This window comes from Diabrotica undecimpunctata, chromosome 10, assembly GCF_040954645.1.
Source record: "Diabrotica undecimpunctata isolate CICGRU chromosome 10, icDiaUnde3, whole genome shotgun sequence".
NCBI classification, from domain to species: Eukaryota; Metazoa; Arthropoda; class Insecta; order Coleoptera; family Chrysomelidae; genus Diabrotica; species Diabrotica undecimpunctata.
In genome coordinates this window covers 51,704,519-51,728,207 of record NC_092812.1, presented here as the reverse complement: position 1 = coordinate 51,728,207, position 23,689 = coordinate 51,704,519, and the positions used below count along the sequence as shown (strand labels likewise).

At 30.1% G+C, this 23,689-nt stretch overlaps 2 protein-coding genes across 5 annotated transcripts; one reads left to right on the top strand and one right to left on the bottom strand.

Moving 5' to 3' along the window:
* Positions 1-4,752: 4,752 nt before the first annotated feature.
* 14-3-3zeta (tyrosine 3-monooxygenase/tryptophan 5-monooxygenase activation protein zeta) lies at positions 4,753-15,223 on the bottom strand. 4 transcript variants are annotated; one of them, XM_072546264.1, is made up of 6 exons: positions 15,084-15,223; positions 10,504-10,824; positions 10,159-10,282; positions 8,579-8,742; positions 6,628-6,744; positions 4,753-5,935 (listed from the first exon to the last, which is right to left on the bottom strand). In XM_072546264.1, exons 2-6 carry the CDS (start codon positions 10,804-10,806, stop codon positions 5,897-5,899), a joined length of 747 nt encoding a protein of 248 aa, XP_072402365.1. In that variant the 5' UTR covers positions 10,807-10,824; positions 15,084-15,223; the 3' UTR covers positions 4,753-5,896. The 4 variants fall into 4 exon arrangements, with proteins under 4 accessions (XP_072402365.1, XP_072402364.1, XP_072402367.1 ...); XM_072546263.1 differs by lacking the exon at positions 15,084-15,223 and adding an exon at positions 14,330-14,487; XM_072546266.1 differs by lacking the exons at positions 8,579-8,742; positions 15,084-15,223 and adding exons at positions 8,279-8,442; positions 14,330-14,487.
* Positions 15,224-15,646: 423 nt separating this feature from the next.
* On the top strand, positions 15,647-20,420 carry ClpP (Caseinolytic protease proteolytic subunit). Its single transcript, XM_072546267.1, has 4 exons — positions 15,647-15,796; positions 16,475-16,785; positions 18,879-18,996; positions 20,050-20,420. Exons 1-4 carry the CDS (start codon positions 15,761-15,763, stop codon positions 20,281-20,283), a joined length of 699 nt encoding a protein of 232 aa, XP_072402368.1. The 5' UTR covers positions 15,647-15,760; the 3' UTR covers positions 20,284-20,420.
* Positions 20,421-23,689: the final 3,269 nt, after the last annotated feature.

The following is a 23,689-nucleotide window of genomic DNA, read 5'->3' as shown; positions in this document are numbered from 1 at the left end:
TAATACATAATTCTATACAATTTTGTGAGAGATTTTGACAAATAATTTTATCTGAAAATATGGCTACTGCAACTCAAACTCCCCTCAACTGTGATTTTCTCAAATCAAAATTAAAAAATATTAAACCCTACGACGGAGATTTTAATACCCTTAACAAATTTATCTTAAGATGCAACGAACTAATACAAACATATTCTGCATATAACGATCCAGATTTAAATAAACACATTTTGGAGTGCATACAACATAAACTAGTTGGAAAAGCAGAAGCACTAGTAGGAAATCGTATGGAACTAACGACATGGAATAGTATAAAGAGAGCATTAGAACAATGCTTCGCAGATAGACGTGATTCAGACTGCTTAATGCAAGAACTAACACGAACAAAACCATTTAAAAACGAAACACTCCATAAGTTTGGAACAAGAATACAACTATTAAGAAGCAATGTAGCTCAAAGAATAAGTAACGATACTAGTATAGAGCATGCAGATAAATTATGCCAAATTAACCATTGTGATAAAATCGCACTGAACACTTTTATTGCAGGATGTACAGGTGTTCTTAAAAATAATATGAACCTTAAGAAACCCAGTTCTCTTGAAGATGCCATTGCATATGTCGACGAGTTTCATAGTTTTGAAAATTTATATGGACATTCTAGTAATAATTTTCCAAAAAACAATCATAATTTTAAGTCACACAATTCCTTTAATCCATCTAACAGGCCAAATCAGCCTAGCAACCATTATCGTCCCCAAAATTCTAACCCCACACATCAAACAAATCCAAATTTTACATATCAAAATCAAAACCCTTTCAATTCTAACTCTTTATAACGAAATCAAGGTTATCAAAACCAAAATTCTTTAGCACCCCAACATTCTCAGAATCATTTCACATCTCAGAATCGTTCCACAAACTTCCGACCAGAAAGTAATGTATTCAGGCCCAACCGAATTCCTAATGATCGGTTACCTAGGCCACAACCTATGTCAATAGCATCCAGAAATACATTAAATTCAAACGCTAGATCAAGTTCCAATAAATACAATAATTATCGGAGAAATTATTTCCCTAGACGAATTCCTGATACTATAGCTGAGGAGCTATACACAAATAATTATCAAAACGAAAATAATAATCCAAGAGAACCACAACATGAACGAGTAAATAGCTATTTTAGAAATTCTGAGTACGATTTACCACAAAACGGTCAAGGTGACCAAAATTTTCAGATAGATGCCTCGGAAAGGAAACAGTCAATATAGAAATAAATTCGAATAATCCTCTACCATATATTGAAGTAGGACATTCAAAAATAAAATTGCTGATTGATACCGGTAGTGCCAGGTCTTTGCTACGACCAAGTATCGCCGAAAAATATTTTCCTAATTGCATAATATACCAGTCAAATGTAGATATTATAACTGCTCTTTATACTAAGACTATTAAATATCAAGTCAAAATACTAGCATTCCCAGAATTCAGAAGTAACTTTTATATTCATTATATCTTATATGATTTTCACGAATATTTTGATGGAATCTTAGGATTAGAAGATATGATGAGAATGAACTTAGTTCTAGATTTTACTAATAAACGACTGTATAATAACAATGTAGCGATACCGATTAAATTTAGAGGACCAATGGATATTAATTTGAATTTACTATAGGTGCACAGGAAAGAATGCTTTATCCTCTTTCTGTCAGTATACCTAATGGAGAAATAATGATCGAAGAAACATATTTAGAAGTTTATATACCTGAAACATTAACATTAGCAAAAAATGGCTATGCTATAATGGAAATAATAAACACGACAGACAAACCTCTGAAGATAACTTTACTAAGACCAATAGACGTATACCCCTTTGAAAACGCAATTTAACGAGGTCAGATCCACACGATTACATAAATGAAAACAGAGCATACATTAAGAGTGGAAATCGCAATAAAGCACTTCATAAGTTTAAAGAAAGAATTATTGTCAACGATCGTGGCTTGTTGTTGGAAACAGATAAAGGATTGTATCATAAAAGCACAGTTCGCAAACCCAGATTTAATAAAAGAAACTTTTTGCAGGTTCAATAAAATGAAGACAATAATCGTCTTGACCCTGATACAGATGATATACCAGACGTCCAACCAGGTTAGAGTTGACATCGATATTAATATAACACCTCTCGAAAACCTTTTACTCCCAATTAAATTAGGCACATGTACATTAATTTATAGTAAACATACATTTATCCATTATATAAACTTAAAAGAAATAGTTCGACAAGTAGAATCTCTTAAAAGTTAATTTTCAAATAATAAAAACTAATGTAGTAAAAGTTAATGCCTCAAATCCTCTTTCGTATCATGGATTGGCAGAAAACATGTTAGAAAGAACAGAAGTTTTAATTAATATATTAGAGAAAAAATTAGAAAACATCTATCCACATATTCGATCAAAAAGAGGCCTAATTGATGGCCTAGGTAAAGTTAATAAATACTTATTTGGAAATTTAGATTCAGAATACGGAAAAAGATATGATAAAGCAATAGAAGTACTGGAAAATAATCAGAAACAGATTATTCATGAAACGAACTTACAAATATCTTTATATAAAAAACTAATTGATCATTACAACAAATTTTTAGAAATACTTTGGCAAAACCAAGAAAAACTGCAACATAACTTACAAAAGTTCCAATTAGAAATTCAGAGTACTATAAACAGTTTGGGAAATTATATTACTTTTCAAGGTACCATAAGTCAGATAAATTTAGATTGTCAGATTTTATTGAAAATATAGCAAATGGAATTATGTTTTCAAAATTAAACACATTACATAATTCAATTATTTCGAGTCAGGAAATTCAGGATATGATTAAATATTTGCACAGTATTTACCAACCTTCTCAAATTCCAAAATTTATAAATATTATAACATATTACATGCTATTAGGGACACAAGTAACTTTTTCAAGTTCAAAATTGATCTTTGCTACTCACATTCCTATCCTAAAACCAAATGTCCTTGATTTTTATCATATTTACCCAATAATTTCAAAGAACAAGATGTTCACTCCCACATACCATTATTTGGCACGAACCTCTGACGAGACGCACCTACAAAAAGAAGAATGCCCCATTTTAGAAGAAACATTATTGCAAAGAAGATACCATACTACAAGACAATTGCACCTTGCGTTTCCTCAATGGTCAAAGTTCAACCCAATGTTTTACCACAGAAGTCACTCTTCAAGAATCCATTATCGAACAAGTAACTAATAATGAAGTATTGATAATGCCATCGACATCAGAACGAGTCCACTCAAAGTGCAAGAGAGACCAAATTTTCGAAGTGTACAGTCAGTGTACACCAGTATACCAGAAGATTGTGAAGTGATAATCAACCAACTGAAATTCTAATTTTACCAAAAATAAAATATTTTTCCACAGAAAATATACAAAAATTCCAGAGCCATATTACCAAAATTGACTTTGAAAATCTTTACGCAATTAATAATATGGCCAAACAATTAGTACTAATTAGAGGAACAAATATTCCTTTGCATACGACTCCATTGGTGACCACCTCAGTCATAGCAGTTATTCTAATCTTGATCATTCTGTATATTATTAAACAAAGAAGATCAAAACAACGGAACGAGCATGAAATAGAATTACAAGAAGATTCCACAAACCAGTATCCCAAAAATAACTCCATTATTTTTCGGACTCAGTGAGGGAGGAGTTACGCCACTGGATTCCACAGAATCTGCACATTGTAGGACAATAGAAACTACGCAATACAATATTATAAATAGAGGGACAATTCAATTAATATAACTTTTGTCTGGTAAACTTTTGCTTGGTAACTATTGTAAATTTGTATTTTCAAAAAGTAAATAAAATAATTTTTTAAAAACTCCTTTTCAAAACACAAAGTTATAATTCGCGTCTAAATTACTCATTGGACACAAATAATTTTATGAGTAAATATTTTAACAATATTTACCGATAAAAAATGTGCAACAAAAATGACTCTTATCTGGTTTTTTATATATTAACTTCATTGTCCCAATCGTAACATATGCCAAACGCTATTTTAAAATAACATCTACCCTTGAATCACATGTGTATGTATCAGGGACACTTTGAATCATATATGATTCACCAATCACAAATACTGATGTTATTTCTAATTTAAAATGTGTAAAGTTCTCAGTAAAATATATTTTAAAAACGACTTCCGACGGGAATGAAGATCTAAACGTCATGTAATAAATTTTAGATTTCCAAAAAATTTTGTGTAAAATATGATAAGTGCATTCTTGATTTAAAAAAGAGGTGCCTATAAGAAATAGAACTCGATAATTTCCTCAGGTGCCTCAATACACCTTTCTGAAATTGGTCTAGTACTACCTTCAGGCTATCATACATATTATCAACCTAAGTCATCATAATGGACTATATACCATTTCTAAAAACCTAGTTTTTTTCTGCTAATATCCCATTGTCTTTTTTATTGGCCACTATTCCTGTAAGTCATTATTTTGTATATTTTTACCAAAGTAGTTGGTATTCAAACGGCGCAGACATACATAATACCTCTCAACAAACAACATACTTTTTTTATCAATATATTATATATACTGATACTGATCTTTTAAAATCAAAGTTTCCACAATATTGTAAAAAATGGATTATTCTGTAGTAAGTGGATATTTTTGGATAGGTAACTAAAACAATATGTGAGAGTTTTGAAAAATTTATTGATATCTGACATATACTTCGACAGATACAACAGAAAACAAATAGAGCTTGGTAGCAGTTTTTATTTTAATACATATACATTTATATATAGCACATCCAAAGTGAGTGGTTTACGGTAAACATAGGTACTTTAGGGGAAGGGGCAGATATTGGCCCATGTAATGGAGTGCAAAATTAAGTTGGCAGACTAAATGTAATTAAATAACTGACTCAAAATAAATGATATGGGTAAACACATACTCAGCGGCTTTAACAAAAGCATTCAATTAGTTGGTAGTTTCTAAACAAATCAAATAGTTTATCAAGTGATTTGTGGAGTGACCCATATAGTTTTTAAAATGGGTGAAATCATGCAACAGCATATTTTTCCTGTAATTGTTTTAACGGCACTTATGTTTGTAATAGTGAGAAATTTTGAAGTATTGTCTATTAACTTCTATAAAATCAAGTAAGGACTGCCGTTGTTGATCTGCATATTTGTTCTATAAAATTATATTTATTCACAACAATTCCAACGCGTAAAAAAACTTTGGTTAAACCCGCTGTATCTGCCTTTACCCTGAGAGGTAAGTTCTGGAGAAGTTCAACAATGAACAAATACAAAATAAAAAAAGATAACCTAAAACAATGTTATTAAATAATAAATGTAATAGTTAACAAAGTTACAACTTAAAAGGTGCTAAAATTTCAAAGTAATTTTCAAAATTCTAGAAGGAGATAAATATACATTTAATATATAAAAAATTAAAAACCATTACAGTATTGAATATATATATATATAAAAAAAAAACAAAAGTTGATGCAGAAGAATTGACATTGAATCACACAACGATCACAGAAATGAATATATGTAATCATATTGTTTCGATCACCAAACTATATGACTACATTTGGTTTTTATGGCTTAAATTACTTGTTGCGAAAAGTATGATGGTTGTGTGATAATGTGAAATATAAATTTAACGATTTACATATCTCCTAAAACATTTTAAATATCGAAGTTTCAGCAGGATGAAACTTAAAACTGTCAATGAAACTTCACAACCAAGTTCCACGAATACGTCAACTTACATGAAATTTCATTATTAACGAATAATTGTTTAAAAAATGACGCTCCACACTTTTAATTATCACCAGCCTCTTGAGGCTCATCAGCTTCACCCTGTAACCAAAAATCATCATGAGGACAACTGAATTCAGAAATAAAACAATAAATAAAAAATCAGCTATTCTCAGCTATTGAATATTAACAAATCACAACACAAAACACAAGAAAAATAGTGATATATTTTTCTTGCTTACTCATATGCCCTTGATAAAAAAAATTGTTGATTAATAAAATCATGTGCATTCAACAATTAATGTGTCATGAATTATCAATATAATTCACATACCTAATAATGACAAATTATATGAGCAAATCAAAAACTATGCAAATATGGATCTCAATTATTCATACTATTTGCAAACTGAAAAAACAAATAACCATGGGTATGAATGACGTAATTATTTATTCAATAAACTGACTGAAGGTATAATTTATTCAAATATTTCATTTAGCATTGTTTAAATGTACCATTTTCGAAAATGAGGTTCTTAAAAGAAGTTAATATAAAAAAGATGCAATTGAAATGAAATGAAGTAAATATTTTAAGGAAAAATATCACGGATAGTAACAGTAAAGAATAAAAGATATAAAAAAAAATAAACCACAATGTTACAATGCCCGATTAAGTATATAAACCAAAAATTTTGAGTACATACAAAAAAAAAACAGTGAACTACTTAAATGAATAATAAAATTGTGGATTTGCACCTAGTTAACAAAGTTTATTACATTTAAATGTTACATACCTGCGTGTCACTCGTCCAAAGTGTGAGGTTGTCCCGGAGAAGCTGCATAATAAGGGTACTGTCCTTATATGAGTCTTCATTAAGCGTGTCCAACTCGGCTATTGCATCGTCAAAGGCCTAAATATAATACAGTGTTATTAAAATATTCTATAAAAAAATCTACAATGTCGCCTTATTCCACACGAATATTTAAAAAAATAATAAATTTCTACAGTTGCTATTTTATTATCTATATTTAGGAGTAATATTAGAATGTGATTCGAAAACGAGAGACAAAATTTGCAAACAGACAAGTAAAGTCAGAATATTAATAAATTTTTAAAATTTGCAGGAGATCTATGAATATATATGGGATCAAAACAAGATAAGCTTGGGCATTACATAAATTTTTCTACAAGGTCTATGGTAAATGTGATATAGTTATAGAAAACAAACCTACAATTTTAATAAAGCAAATTAATAAACTACCATTTACATACAGATTTTCAATTTAAATGTTTTATATCTTTTTTTTATTCATTGTGAAGTACATTATTGTCTATAAACTAACTCTTGAGTTTAACATTTTTGTTTCCTTTTACCCATTTCCAATTTTTGGTAATTTGAGATCACTTGTTTCTAACAAAATCCATCTATAAATATTAAAAAATCTGCTTTGGATCAGATAATATCTTAAAGATTGTGCTCACTCAAATGACACCAAAACATAGTTTTTTTTTTCTAGTAGAAACATTAATATAAAAAAATTTAATTCAATAAATTCAGACTGAAGTTGCGTGATTTCACAAAATACATAACTTCCAGTCAGTTAAAATGAATTATGCTCAGAGCTGATGGTAAATGATAAAAAAAATGGAAATTCATAAATAGAAGCAGTGCATTTAAAGATATGTAGAGAAATCCAGATGTGTTAATAATAAGCATATTAAGAATAAAAGGTACAAAAATTATGGTGAGACAGTGATATCATGCAAACAGATGACCAAAAGGACAAATCTGGATTAAAATAAATTGGATACATTAAAGCAAAATAAAAATATTAACTAGAAGAAGTAATGTAAAAAGCTTAAATATCATATTTATTACTTGTAGTGATAAATCTGTTTTAATTTAAATATCCACAGACTATTTTGAACACCTCAAAAACTAATTACATCATAAAATTGGTTTTAAATTCTTGTATGACCTACTAATACACTGTAACTGTTAAACTCAAGAGATTAGCTTTGTGTGGAATCAGACGACGTAAAATTTGAGGATGTATCAGAAAAATAATTATCATTCTTATTTGTAAAGACACTGGTGAGGCAAACATTTTCAATTTTGAGACGATTATATACTAGAGGATCATTTCACCAAATATTTTTTAAGCATTGAAATAATAATGAACTACACAACTGATTAAGATCTAATATTCGATTTTTTTCTGATACAACCTCACAAGCAAACCCATAAGCACAAATCTTTTTGAAACAGAACAAAATGAATTTGCCAAAAATTTCTACATTCATGATTGTGGGTTACTGTTCAAGCATTTATGTAGTTAGTAAACAGGCAGAATTACATCACAAAACTGGCAAATGTTAATACTCGCAAATGTAGAACTAAATAGAACCTAAAATATAACACACAAATAAAAAAAACTAATAACCTGTTTGGCTAAGTGACAAGCTCTCGGAGGTGAATTTATAATTTCGTAATAAAACACAGAGAAATTTAGGGCGAGTCCTAGCCTAATAGGATGGGTAGACTGCATTTTTGACTTAGCTATGTCAAATGCTTCTTGATATGCCTTTTGAGAATCTTCTACAACTTCTACACAAGAAAAACGTAAATTATTTTAACACCTACAAGATTTTTTTATAAAAAGATAAAATAAAGAACATGCTAAACAATTGCCTTCCATGTAATTCTGCCCCGCTGTAAAAAAGAAATATATATTAATAATGACCTGTTTAGCTAACTGGCAAGCTTTGTCTGGTGAATTTAATATCTCATAGTAAAACACTGAGAAGTTAAGTGCCAGTCCCAACCTGATTGGATGTGTGGGTGTCATTTTCGCCTTAGAGATTTCAAATGCATCTTGATAAGCTTTTTGTGAGTAATCGACGACAGCTGGAAGTTAGAATTAAGCAAAGTTTATGCAAGAAAATAAAATTCGTAAGTTTAAATACATAATAAATAGCAAGAATAAATATGAGGTAGGCACCATAAGTTTCCTATTTAGCCAATATGTAACTAACAATATGTTTCTTATTGGCATGACACATTTTTATCAGTGCAAAGTTTAAGAATTAAAAGCATTATGTATATTCTGGAAGGGGGGCTGTAGATGAATATTTTACTTGTTTAGTTTAAAAGATGAGTTGATATAATTCTTATGAATAGTATTATAATTAATAAATTAATAAACATGTTTACTATACCAGGTTAAAAATGTATGGAACCTACCTCATAAGTTTAAAATATATGAAGTTAAAATATTTTTGGTAAATTTGGCTTAAGTATTTCAAATTATCCTGAAAATAGAATACAAGATGGACAATATTCAACATTAAGAAATCTGAAAGAAGTTTAAGAGTCTAGAAATAAGAATTAAGAGTCTAGAAATAAGAGTTAAGAATTCCCTTGATTAAATAATACAGTAGGATAGAAGGTTTTTTCACTATTTCATTCACAGAATTTTCAAAATGAACTTTTGCATCAGTAGGGGAGATTGGGCTTGGAATTTTACTACCAAAAAGGAAAATGAAAGTTAACAACATCTTTTATCTACCATCTAGGTACACTCACATTTAGGATATAATAATTGAGATATGACACAGTAAATATGTCAATTTTAAACCTACTAAGGTCTGTAATCACTTGTCCATTCCTTAGACTACCTACTATTGTTTAAAAATGATAATTTTATTATACAATATCAACATTAAATACAAGTGCTAATCTACCCAAAAAATATTGCAGAATATCTGAAAGTAATAAATCAAACCGTTTAACTAAGAAATGAAATTAGTATCACTATTCAAAATCTTGTGTAGTTCTCAAAATTTTAAATAAAAGTCAATAAGTTCTATTTATAGCTAGTTATAAAATGATTGGAATTTATTAAAAAATACATTGCATTTAGCTATGACATGAAATTGTATCACGAATCGTAACTTTAATGCCATTCTCCAAATTTTAAATAAAAAGCAATAAACACTATTTATAGTTATAAAATGATTGGAATTTAGAAATTAATTTTTAAACCAGTTGTTTCACCAATCTATATTGATATATATCAACAGTTAAAAAAACGTTCCTATAGTGACAAAAATCATTATTCTAATAATATAGATGAATTTAATATAACTTTAAGCTAATTAATACTTTATTTTTTCCTTGAAACCCTGATATAGTACATCATTGATACCCATTTATTTACTGTACCACTGTACAGCTGGTTATAATGAACAGCCCTGAACAACTATTATGAACTTTTGATTTTGAATATTGATTTCAAAAACTTTAACAATTCAAACAACTTACTGTTCCTAGTGTCGCCTGTGGCTACTTCTGCGAGGTACCTATAGTAATCTCCCTTCATCTTGAGGTAGAATACTTTGGACTCTGCATTGCTGGCTTTTGGGATAAGGTATTTGTCCAATAGTCCCTGTAAAATTATTAGAATGACTCACCTGTACATAAATAGTAATGTGGATTTTACTGTTATATACTATAATATCAGTTTATTATAATGTCATCAAGATGACTCGGAAGAACGAAAGTTATAATAGAAAGTTACATCATTTATATAAAAATGTAGGACTTGCTTCTAAAACATGTATCTCACTCTAGTAAGAAGTTAATGGAAAACAAGGAAAATATACTTACTAAGACATCATCGCAGATTTCTCGTAACTCTTTTTCAACTTTTTCTCTATATTCTCGTGCCATCTGTTGTTTCCTCTCGGATCCTTCAGTCTTTTGTTCAATTGAAGAAATAACTCTCCAAGACGATCGCCTGGCACCTACCACATTCTTATATGCGACTGATAGGAGATTCCTTTCTTCATTACTGAGTTCAACTCCTGTCTCGGTAACTGATTTCATTGCCGAGGCCATATCATCGTAGCGTTCAGCTTGCTCAGCAAGCTTGGCTCTTTGAACTAATTCATCTTTATCAGGAGCAGACATTTTTCTCTAATTCTAAATCTGTAAAAAATAATGCAACAGTGAAATAAATAAAGAAATTGACTTCCTAACAACAGAACTAAGTTTATGCTATCTATTTATCCAAAGGCTGAAAATATGTAAATGAAATTAGTAATTCTGGGCCAAGTCTCTTTTTGATGGACCTTCGGAAGTACCAATAAATGTTTCCTCTGTATAATGGTCTTATCTGTAACCAGTTTCTTTATACAATTTCCTTAATTTTTCCATATTTATGTTTTCAATATGTTTTCTTCAAGATATTTTAATAAAATGGTATGGTTGGAGATCTGGATAGACTCCAGACAACTCTTGTCCTTTATCAAAATTACATATGCAGTACTTTCAAGAATTGGAATGGATTCCATTTATACAGATTTCTTAAAGCACTGTATTGATAATAAATGATAAAAATTCTTGTTTTTTAGTTAACCCTCCAGAACTAATTAACTAGTTATGTAAACAGTATAAAATATATCAATATCTGACCAGGTATGTCATTACTATTAAATATCACTTCTGGAGTATCACAATCATTCACCAATTTCTGTTCATCACTGGTGACTGTTCTTTAGCAAAGTGATATATCCAATTGCCTCAAGTTAAAACATGATTTATGATGGTTTTTACTTCAATGGTACAACATCTAAATGTTAATTACTAATAAATGCTTTTCTATATTGTTTTTAAAGTCAAGAAAGTTAATTCCATTTAACTACAACATGGAAACGTACATTCTTAGTAAAGAGGTGAGATAAGAGATCTTTGTATGACAATTTTTTAAGCTTTATTCCCCAAATTGTGAAGATGGCATAAAATCTATTGCAATTATCGGGAATTATCTCTAGAAACCTCTCATGACCCATCAATTGCTGCTTTACTTATATAACGTGTTTTTTTCTTATGCATGTTTTCTTTTGTAGTTCATAATAAATTCTAAATAAAAACTTATGCCCATGGGGGTAATCCTCGACTATCTAATCTTGTCAATCATTTTCTTCCAAGTTTCTTTCTCTCATTGTATCTTCAATTCCTTTTTTCCATCTTATTTTTGGTCATCCACATTTCCTTCTTTTTGCAGAATATTTTAATTCTGGCTATCTATTATGATTCAATTATTTCCACATGTCAATACCATCTTCGTCAGGTTATTTTACAGGTGATCTTTTCTGTTACTTTCATGAGTTGTCTACCACAATTCATTTTCCAGCTTTGATATTCTCCCTGTTCTTTGGTTTTTTTTATTTGATTTGTTACTCACTAGATTTGTCTATAATTGTATGTTTTTGTTATTGCATTGAATTAATTTTCAACCAGTGTTTATGGTTTTACTGACTGGAAGAAGAACTTTGACTGATTCAATCCCAACAATGATAGTGTCTTAGCAACTGGTGGGAATTGACCAAAACCTCTGCATTATCAACAAATTGTGTTTTCATAATGTGCAGACATCAGAATTAACCAAAATTCTAGCAGTATTGGAGAAATGAAGTGAAGCAGATGTGTATTTTGTCACCTTAACTTTATAACCAACAACCTTTGATAATTAGACATGATAATAGAATCAGAAAAAACCTTTGCATATTCATTCAACAGTGGATATAAGCTGAAATGTGACCACAATTGGTCATAAACAGACTTTTTGGTGCAGTAAAGATATACATATAACTATGACAATGCAGAACATTATGTAACACAAAAAATGTAAACATTTTGAATATTTAGGTGAATACTGATGGCTTTCTGAACAGGATCAATAAGCTAACAAATAATGAGGTCTGGTAGAAAAAAAAAACAATGATGTTGCCCCTTTCATTTTTTTTTTAGTTTAGAGTTGTAAGGCAGATCAAAAGAAATGTGTAATGAAACCTAAGTAACTAGGATCCTAACAAAAAAGCCTATGTACAACAGAAGTTTCTCTGATTAATATCACAGAAAAATATTGCTAGGTAAAAAAATCAAACCCTGGAATACTAACTAACCTAGAAAGTGTTCATTTTACATATATTTCACTGTTATATATTTTCTGCATGCTACCCCTTAAGAAAAAACAAAATGTAAACAGTAGGATTTTAATGCTACTGGCAGTTTGCACTATTTAGTACTTCAGTTGTTTTGCAATAAAATACAGTAAATATCATTAGTATATCTTTCATAAACATATTTAAACACATTTTTTGATATCTTATGATTAAATGATATTTAAAACTATAAGTATGACTGCATTATTACTAATAAGTAAGTGTGAGATCAGCAACAATACATTTTCAGTTTTCCAGGTGCTATTATTATTTCTTAACTTCATATTTATTTTTACTCATATTTATTTGCTCTCACAAAATTAACCTTATAGCTTGTCTAGAGTTTATGTTGAATAAACACTGAGAACCTGCAAAATGTATAATCTAAGAGAACCGGATATTATTTGAAGATAATAAGCATTAAAATACGAAATTTTCGCCTTTATACCTGGTTACCACCCACCTTAATAGGTGTGCACATCTTGAATATAAGGTAGCTGAGGCAAAACAATTGTGAGAATTTCGATTAGATTTGTTTATTAATGTAACAAAAATACAAAATTAATGATACATGCAGTATTTCTATTTTTGCCATTTTAAAAGAACTTTAGGGAAAAGTTAATTTAACATAATGAATTATATTCAATACATGCACACAGTTCTCAATTCACTATGTTCATTACATTTAAAAAGTTTGCAATTAATCAATATTAGCAATATCAAATTAAGAATTAATGCAAGAATTAGGGAGATATTTAAACAAGTGTGAACAGCCCAATTGATTGAATTTTTTTGGCAATGACTAATAGACGTGGGCTCAATCGCAGGTTATGATATATTTCCACAAAATCAAAATTTTAGTAGAAATCTATTAATAGAACTATTAAATTTACCAGCAAGTAAGTCGATAGATAAACTATTTCCACCCTCTAATTGATATTCCAGAAGACCGGTCACAATATCTTTTCAGGCACTAACACCGAAGAAGATAAAACTCGACTACCGCGCTAGTCACCACGCCACCGGCAAGAGATTGACAATATGGCGTCAGCCACACCTTTTACTCTAATGCGTAGTTATAACATTTTTTCACATCGTGAATGGTTTAAATGTTTCCTAAAAGGTTTATGATTCTGTGTAAATATGATCCACTGCAGAAATATTGTGAAAAAAAGATGCAAACACACTGGGTTATCGATCGCCCACTGGATCTACTTATTGATGATGCACGGGAAAAATATTTCACTTTCTGAACTGTCTAGAATTTTAACCCTTGTATTAATACCGTTATGAATAGAATTAGGAAAACGCACACAAAAAATTAATAATGACTTTTAAAATGTTATCACCAAAAATCACGAAAGATTTCAATGTTGAAGGTCAATACTTCCCAAGACCAAAAAACTTAAGGGGAAAGCTCTAGACTCACAAAATTACATATTTTCTTATAAAACAATTCACTGATAAAATATTTATCATATACTTACGGTTTAATTCAATAAATAGTAAGATTTTATAGCAGCCGACGCTACACACACTACTTTCAACAATGAATAGACTAGATCAGCGATCACGAGTGACGAAGTGACGAGCGAGAGACGATCGATGAAAACGAAAACTCGTAATGCGCGATTCACCATCTGACTCGATTTGTTAACGATTCCACCGGTATTCGATTGATAGGTATTTGAAACCGGCCGAAAAAAAACTAAATTCGATTAATCGTCATCAAATCAAACCAGTGTTGCTGCTTGTGTTGAAAATCGGAAAAATAAGAGAAAACCAGTCATTTATCTCTACATTTTGACACATAACATATATATATATTTAAAGAAATATATCAGAATGTCACTATTAATGAAATCCACGTTTTAGTGCAAACATATTTTGCTGAAATATTTATAGTAATAAAGCATATTTATTCCTTTTTGTTACTTATATTTATAATAGTTTATAATTATAAATTTACCGGAGTTTATATCGAATCAAACCAGTTTTGTTAAATTTTTTTCGTTTTGAATTTCGTATTACAATGTAACAAAAGATCGAATTTCAGCTCCTCTATATTAATCAAATTTCGATTGTTGGAAACTTCGAACAATCTCGGGTAACTAAGAACTAATAAAAACGTCTAATTTTTATCATGGCGACTGGTAGAAAGTGACCATCTGATCAATATTTTTACAAATATAATTGTTACATACATGCATGCAAAAAATACACTAAATATTTCGTACTTACACTTTTACCTCCAAATTATTCAACTACTTTATTAATAAATGTTGAATTTACTTCTGCTAAGCTCTATTAAACAGCCCGGTAACAAAAACTGAGACAGATGAAAGAACCTACTCCACAAATAGACACCGAGTTTAGACGAACCAAGCATTCGAATCAAAAACTATTCAATTTTTCGATTCATCCGAATAATCCAGTGAAGATCGATTATTTTTTTAAGGCAAATTAGGAACATGAATATATTCCCAAAAATATTTAAAAAATAGTACACTATGTTACCACCCGCACAATATTACATGGAATTTATATAAAGGGATTTATTAGTTTATATTTATGGGGAGTTTACGGCCATAATACTTTATTAAAAATTATTTCAGTGTACCGAATTAAAAAGATATAAGGTATATGTATATTAAAAGCGTTTTTCATTTGTGGGAATCTTTTGTAGTAATGGTATATGGCAAATAATTTAAGCGTTTCGTATATTTTTATATGGTTTAAACGACATAATTTCAAACAGGTTTTTGAGAAGTCAATAGATGTTTCAATTCAAGTTGTGTAAAAGCGCAACTTGCAATACGTAAGCGTTATTTGTCACTTGTCACTTCAAATCGCAAATGAGATGTTAAAAGTAAACATTTAACTTTTTATAAATACTAAAGTTATAATTTAAAATTAAAATGTTAGGATTAGGAAATAGTTTAAAATGTTTGTTGGTAAGTAAATAAAATTATCTTTTGAAAAGCGTTATAATTAATTGATAATTTTGTAAATTATGCATTAAGGAAATACTAACGCCGGTTTACTTAAGTATAGAAAGTAAATTAAATGATCAGAAACAAAAAGGAAAGATAGAAAATAATCCAGACTTAACATTTATTCACAGTCATACGACTTCCTGATATGGACACAATATATGTGATAAAAAAGTATAGAAATAGAAATAAACTCTGAACTAATAACAAGGAATAAAAGAATTGCAATTAAAGATATTTATATAATATAAGAATTATACCTATACTCTTAACCTGAGAAATACTGAAACTGATAATTAGTTTGTGTTAAATCATGACATAGAAACTGTTCAATGAAATTATTTTGCATCTACATTAGTCTTTACTCCATTACCTCAAACACCCTGCCAGACAAGCTGTACACATTTTTCAGCATAAAGAAGAATTGAATAAAAGAAAGAATACAATTAATTTATTAATATTACTGTATCATTGGAGCTGTTTTTATTTTAATATTTTAATATTCACTATCAAAATCTAATCTTAGTATAACTTAAAATTAACAGGAATTACCAACAGGTACCCTTTAATATCCTCATAAGTAGTTTTTTAATGTCTGGTTAATATTTATTGTATTTATTAATATGTAATTATTTTTAGAGAAGCAATAGCTGTTTGGGAAACAAGATTACTAGAAATATAGGACTGGTACCAATAGTAGTAGAACAAACAGGCAGGGGTGACCGTGCATATGATATTTACTCAAGATTGCTCAAAGAAAGGATTATTTGCCTTATGGGACCAGTCCATGATAATATGAGTTCCCTTATAGTTGCTCAATTACTGTTTTTGCAGTCAGAGTCTTCCACAAAACCCATTCATCTGTATATAAATTCACCAGGAGGAAGTGTGACTGCTGGATTGGGAATATATGATACCATGCAGTATATATTGCCACCTATTTCTACTTGGTTAGTATTTGAACCCAATATTAGAAATAATTAAAAATTAAATATGTAAGGTTTTTCTTCCTTTCCCCATTTTTAGTGTGATATTCGTACATTTGGTCACAATTTACAATGGTACAGTGCATCTTATATCTATCTGAGTACTAACCTCATACTGTTTCAAATATTTTTACCAATTGAAATATTGCCAATTGCATATAATACACATTTTTGGCACTATTATCTTCTTCTAGTTTCCAATGCAACTAACTTTTTGTCTTTGTAATGCAAAAGTGTCCACCATTTGGTGCACGGTTATGTAACTAACAATATTTCTGACATTTTTCAGTATAAAACAATTCTATTGACTTGAATAGGATCTACCTTCTGGACTACATGCACATGGACAGACAGTCTTTCACCTTGAAGCTTCCAATCTTAAACATGATTCAGATATGGCGTATTTTAGTAGGTATATGGTACCTATTGAGGTTGACTTTAATCAGTTAGTTAACTGTAGGATCGCCAATCATGATCCATTTGGATCGCCAACGAATCGAGATCGAAAGGAGACGGCGCCATGAGAAGAAGAAGCAAAGTCTTCTCTTCTTCTTTTTATGTAGAAATAACTCTGTCTGTTTTTCAATGTGCCTGTAGTAAGTTGTTGTTCCATTATTTCCGTGTTCTTCTTACTGAGCGTCTTCCTATTAGGGAACTGTCTCTTGCCATCTTCACTACTTTATTTGTGGTCATTAGGCTTATATGATCATTCCATTCTACTCTTCTATTTCTTACCCAGTCCTTGATGTTCTCCACCTTGCATATTTATCATATATCTGTACTTCTAGCTCTGTTCCATAGTATTTTACCACCTATCTTTCTGTTTGCATCTCTGCTATTTCTAACATTCTTTTGATCTTCTCTGTGTCAGGTCATGTTTCTGCTGCATATGTCATTATTGGTCTGATGACTGTTTTGTAAATTCTGACACTCATTTCTTTCCCTATATTTTTTTTCTCCATATTGTTTCATTCAGGCAACCTGTGGCTCTGTTTGTTCTATTTACTTGATCTTCCACTTCTGTTTCAAGCTTTCCGTAGATAGATAATGTGATGCCTAGATATATAAACTCCATTACTTGTTATATTATCTGACCTTTCAGCTCCAATTGACATCTTAGTAAATTTGCTGTTATAATCATGCATTTTGTCTTTTTTTTGATAAATTAACTTGTTAAATTTTCAGGTGGTTATAATAAATTGGTGCAGCATACATTGTAAATTATCTTTACTTTGAGAGATTAGTATTGAGTCGTCTACATAGATTATTTTAAGTTGTTTTTCTCCCATTTGGTATCCTTTTTTAGTTCTTTCTTTCTTTATTATTTCATCCATAATCAGGTTGAACAATAGAGGACTCAGAATCTCGCTGTCTTATCCCATTGCCAGCTTCAATAGGGTCAGTTAGTTCTTCTACTTTTACTTTTATTGTGTTGTTTTGGTAACTATTTTCGATCATTTTGATTATTCCTTTAAGTCTAGGAATAATCCTAAAAGTAGCAAAGTCATTCTCTAATATTTAACAGTGGCTACAATTTGTGCTGTATTGCTTTCTTGAAAGGATATTATGATTGAAATGGATTTTTCTTGATCTGTGCTTTGTGACAATATTCATAACATTCCTGTGTTCACTCTAACCATCTTGTAGTTTGATCTCCTAGTTATAAAACTATAAAAAGCCCTGCACACAATTACCTATTGCACACAATTTTCATTTTCCAGCCAAGAACCCAAGTTTCCAGCTAATGGACCATCATGTAACTAATGCAATATTTCTGACACTTAACTTTAGGTACATTCAGGCATAGTTTAGATTCCTTACTATCTTCATTTTCAATTCTGCACATAGATCATTTTTCAATATCAAGCCACTCCATTGGCTCCTATTGTCTATAACTTGGAGAACAAGATATGGATCATTTCCTTGGGCATCATATAATCATATTTAGTTTATTTATTTAAATTAGGTACCTATTTGCTTTTAAACAGTTCATAAAACAAAATTTAGTTATCCATATTGTGTTTATCATTATAATGATTCAATTTTCTTTTAAATAGGTGTGTTGGACAAGCTTGCAGTATGGCATCACTATTATTAGCTGCTGGTACTCCAGGTATGAGACATTCCCTTCCAAATGCTAGGATCATGGTCCATCAACCATCTGGTGGTGCACAGGTAAGATCACTAATTCCTTGTAAGGGTTAAGTGTATGGATTATTTTTTCCTTATGTTGTTTTCGAAAATTCTCTCCATTAATTTCTGTTCATTGTTACTCCAGGTTATCTGAATTGTAAAGGTATTTCTTTACTTGGGATCTTTTCAATTCTTCCATTGTACAATAAATTTGGCACGCTGCTTTTAAACTATAGTTTTTTAATTTTTCTATATTTCTATTTTCTATAATTTGTATAACATAGGTAAATTTCTTCTCTTATACCCTCGTAATTTTATTTTCTGCTTAATTTAGCTTATTGTACATTTTACATTTATTCAAGATAGCCCATTACAGAATTCTGGAAGTCTATACCAGGTTATAAAAGTGTAGTGTACCGCTACCATTTATTTGTGGAGTCATGTCATAGTCTTTAAAAATTGTTTTATGCCTATGACTTAGTGGCTCGCACTCATGAAAAATCTGTTTCACTGTTAAGAGTTATATGCCACAAAGTCTGCATGAAACAGCTTCGTTGTGTGCAGGTGTCCCTTAACTGGAGCATGTTCAATCATGAAGCTCAAACTTTTCTGTGTTAGATATTCTTTTGAGATGCCATGTAAGCTGCTTATTTAGTATTACTCCAGATATTTGACCTCAGTCACCTCTTTGACAGCTTCTCCATACAAAGTGGGCATCCAGATGTTATCTAGATTCCATCTCCTTGTGAATTACACTACTATTGTTTTACTAATATTGACAGAGTTTTTCTCTGTCACACCACCTAGTAAGGATGACTTCTTTTGTATGTAAAGATTAACTATACTGCAGTTCCTTCTTTACCTTTTCTTATTTGTAAATAGTTGTTTGTCAAGTTAAATTAAGTGTTAACTAATTATTGTTCAATTCACAACAAATATACCAAGCTTTCAAGGCTTTTCAGCATTTTTCAATCACATAATATTAAAACTTACATAGCCAGTAAAATTTGATGCTTTCCTACTCATAAATTCTATTAAAACATTAAAAAAAATATGCTTTATTTTTAATAAATAATAAATTATATTTGTTTTTAGGGCCAGGCAACAGATATTCAAATTCAAGCACAAGAAATTATGAAATTAAAAAATCAAATAAATCAACTGTATGTTCGACACACCGGACAAGAATTGACAGTTATAGAAAACAGTATGGAAAGAGATTATTTTATGAGTCCAGATGAAGCCAAAAAATTTGGACTAATAGATAAAGTGCTTGTGAAACCTGCCAAAAATGAAGTAGAGTCAGCTGAAGCTGAAAATGTAGATTAAATATATTTTTCGTTTGTGTATATTGTTAATATTCTTTTAAGATACAAAATTCTTTTAATTTCTTCTTTTATTTGTATTTAAGTATTTGTATTTTCATATTAGCCAACGTTAAAATAAATAGTTTATTATAAATTCAATCTTTTTCAAACTGTTATTTATTTATTTTAAAATAATTTTTAATGACTCATTTGAAAAATGGTATATGTATTTAACTTATTTTCTCTTGCAGGGTCCAAACCATTACTTTTTTCTGGAACCATCTTAAACCTTTACGGGAGTCTGAGGCAGAATTCTTATTTTTGTTTCTCTTCTATTAATCTTCCAGTATTTCCAATCTTGAATTCATGTATATTTTCTGTGTTTTGCTTATATATATATATATATATATATATATATATATATATATATATATATATATATATATATATAATATAATAATAAAATATTCACCATAATTTTCCTCTAAGCTATCAAACAAAGTAGATGTTCTGAATACTTTACTATCGTGGACAGATCCAGGGTAACCAACAAAAATGTCCCTTATTTTTTCCTATGATCATAGACCACTTTCGCCTAAAATAAAAAGGAGGTAATTTAATATTGAAAGTTTCCATTGATTGAGATAATGTACATTTTAAATTTATACCTAACAAAGTTCTAAAACTGTTTTCTTGTGACATGTTAAATGTAGTATTTTGTTTATGGGATTGAGCCACAATTGATTTTCAATCAATTTGATCTAGGTTAGTATGCCAATTTCCCTCTATGAGATCTACGTGCCACCTTCACTCTAGTGGTTGCAAACGAAGCCCAAAGATGAGCCCCTCAATAAGTCTGGCCACTACAGTGGTCATGTTCTTTGTTAATTGATCTTTGGGCCAGTGTTAAAAAATTTAAGTACGCTTTTCGTAATAGATGGTAAAATATTACACCAATAGCTTCTTGAGGGACAAGAGCCACTGCAGTCAATCAAAACATGAAAAAGAATACCTCAGTCCAAATCTAAATTATATTTTGTTTTATTTTTTTGGTTGGTCAAGTTTTCTTTGATTTCTGGCAATTTTTAATTTTGGCACTTAGATCACTTAGCTCGGCCACAATGAAAATTACATTTCTTAAATGAAGAAATGTAATTTTAATTACACCAACAATTGTGGCTCAATCTCATAAACAAAATACTACAATTTATAAGTACTTACTTGAATTGAATAAAAATGCTTTCTATTTAGATAGGAATCAGGATCCACCTGCGGTTTGTTTATTTTGATATGGGTTCCATCTATTATACCAATGATTCCTGGAAATATATATATATATATATATATATATATATATATATATATATATATATATATATATATATATATATATATATATATATATATATAATGTGTGTGTGTGTCTGATTGGTCCATTTTCATTTTTACCATGTCATTTGGATGTGATCGGCTGATCCTTTTTATTGATGGTGTCACCAGTTTATTTGCCACTTTGCCCATTTTACAAAGATGTTATCTGAGTGAGAGCATTGTCCAGTGAGAACACCTGTGATTACTCAGAGTTCAGTCTTTTGCTTACCTTTGGCCTGGAATGTTTTTCCAGTAGTCTACATAAAGTTACTTTTATCATTTTAATACGATCTTCCATTATACAGATTTTTGGTACACCTAAGAGGAGCTGTGGTTCGATAAATATTTCCTCTTTCTTTAAAAAGACTATCGACAATCTCATTACCAACAATTTCCTTATGCCCTGCCACCCACATTAGTTTGTTGTGCTCTGCCGCTTAAGAAACTGTTTGCAGTTCAAGCTGTGAGCGACTCATAAGTTGTAAACTTCAGTGCAGCATAACTGTTTCTATCACTAGGGGAACTAGTTTTCACTAGTTTACCTTTATTTCGGTACTACTGGCATAGAACCGGATCCAGTTCCATAGTTTCCTGTTTTTCATTAGTGTGACGGCGTTGTTCCTCTCCGTTGTCTGTTTGGATTATTTGTTCTGTCTAATGTATGGCTAATTAAAGCAATCCCTCACATCCATAAACACTTCCTTATCACCCACCGACTTAGAACAGTATATACAGAGGAAAGCAGGCTCACCTCTCTCTGTTATGGTCGTCCTTACCGTCTATTCGATCGTGCACACCGCAATTAAGGTAGAATTCTTCTTCCTTAAATTTTATTAAAAAACACAAAGTCTGCTTGTGCTAAAAAACATGTTAACTTTTTCTTCGTGGTCGAATATTTAATATTTGAAAAAATTAATCACATAACAAACGCAATTTTTTATTTCAGAAATTTATTTATTTTTTTGATCATTAATATTTAAATTGTGTTGATTAAATTTAGAATAATTCCAGTATTTACCTGCGACTAAGGGCCGGTACTTTTGCTAATACCTAATCACACGATTACTGAATCGGCCGATTAACTTTAATCGCCGGTTAAACCTTGATTAAATAAGTTTTGGTATTTTCCAGTCAATTTTGTGCGCGATTAGTTAATCATGATCAAATCGTGGCTGTTAATTTAACTCTCGTAAGTTATGTTATATTTTAGGTGGTAAACTGATATGTTTTACGCGGCAAATTAATATATTTTCCGAAATGGCTGAAGAAAATGTGACCTTTTTGTGTTTGTTTAAGCGATTTCATTATTGTTTTTTTTTTGTTGGAAATGAAACTATATTTATTTGAACCATTATTATTGTGAACTATTTTAATTGAGTTTTGATATTGTGTATTTATAATTTGGGATGCTTATTTTTATTGCTAAAAAAAGTAAGATATAAATTCAATAAATTGTCATGTTTACAAATCTCATGTTTCAGACTTTGTGGAATAGTTTAGGATTTGTTAAGGTTTCTGATTCAAAATTAGAATACTCGATTCAACAGATGTTAAACATAAAGTATATTAACAATATAAACTGATTCAACACAATAAAACAAAGGTTTAAATATTTATTGTTGAAATTTTATTGTCGTTTATAGATTAGTATTTATAAATGGAATATCTTCTGTGTCAACTTCATCTATATTAATATCAACAACATTCATTTGCCAGTATTTCACTTTCTCTATAATTCACTTTCTTTATAATTCTTCCAGTAGTTATTTTGTGTATACCAAAAAAATCACCCATAACTATATAAAAACAGCCTGTAGCATAAATTCGTAAAGTTATTAAAACTTGTGCTGTGATATGAAGCTCATATCACAGCACAAGTTGAGCACAAGTATCATATCGTACCTAAAACAAAAAGATTTTGACGTGACAACGTCTTAAATTAGGTTGTGGCTCGGAGTCACTCATGAAAAAGTGTAACGCCCGCTCACGTCTGTTACGATGAGTCACGAGAGAGAGGCCCGCCGGACCGGCGAATGCCTTGCGTCTCTCTCCCACTC

Coding starts and splice junctions, on each gene's coding strand:
- 14-3-3zeta (XM_072546264.1), bottom strand. CDS start 10,806: ATGTCTGCTCCTGATAAAGATGAATTAGTTCAAAGAGCCAAGCTTGCT. Junction 8,743..10,158: donor CACAGGCGACACTAGGAACA/GTAAGTTGTTTG, acceptor TCTAACTTCCAG/CTGTCGTCGATTACTCACAA. Junction 5,936..6,627: donor TTTGGACGAGTGACACGCAG/GTATGTAACATT, acceptor TTTTGGTTACAG/GGTGAAGCTGATGAGCCTCA.
- ClpP (XM_072546267.1), top strand. CDS start 15,761: ATGTTAGGATTAGGAAATAGTTTAAAATGTTTGTTG. Junction 15,797..16,474: donor ATAGTTTAAAATGTTTGTTG/GTAAGTAAATAA, acceptor AATTATTTTTAG/AGAAGCAATAGCTGTTTGGG. Junction 16,786..18,878: donor TTGCCACCTATTTCTACTTG/GTTAGTATTTGA, acceptor TCTTTTAAATAG/GTGTGTTGGACAAGCTTGCA.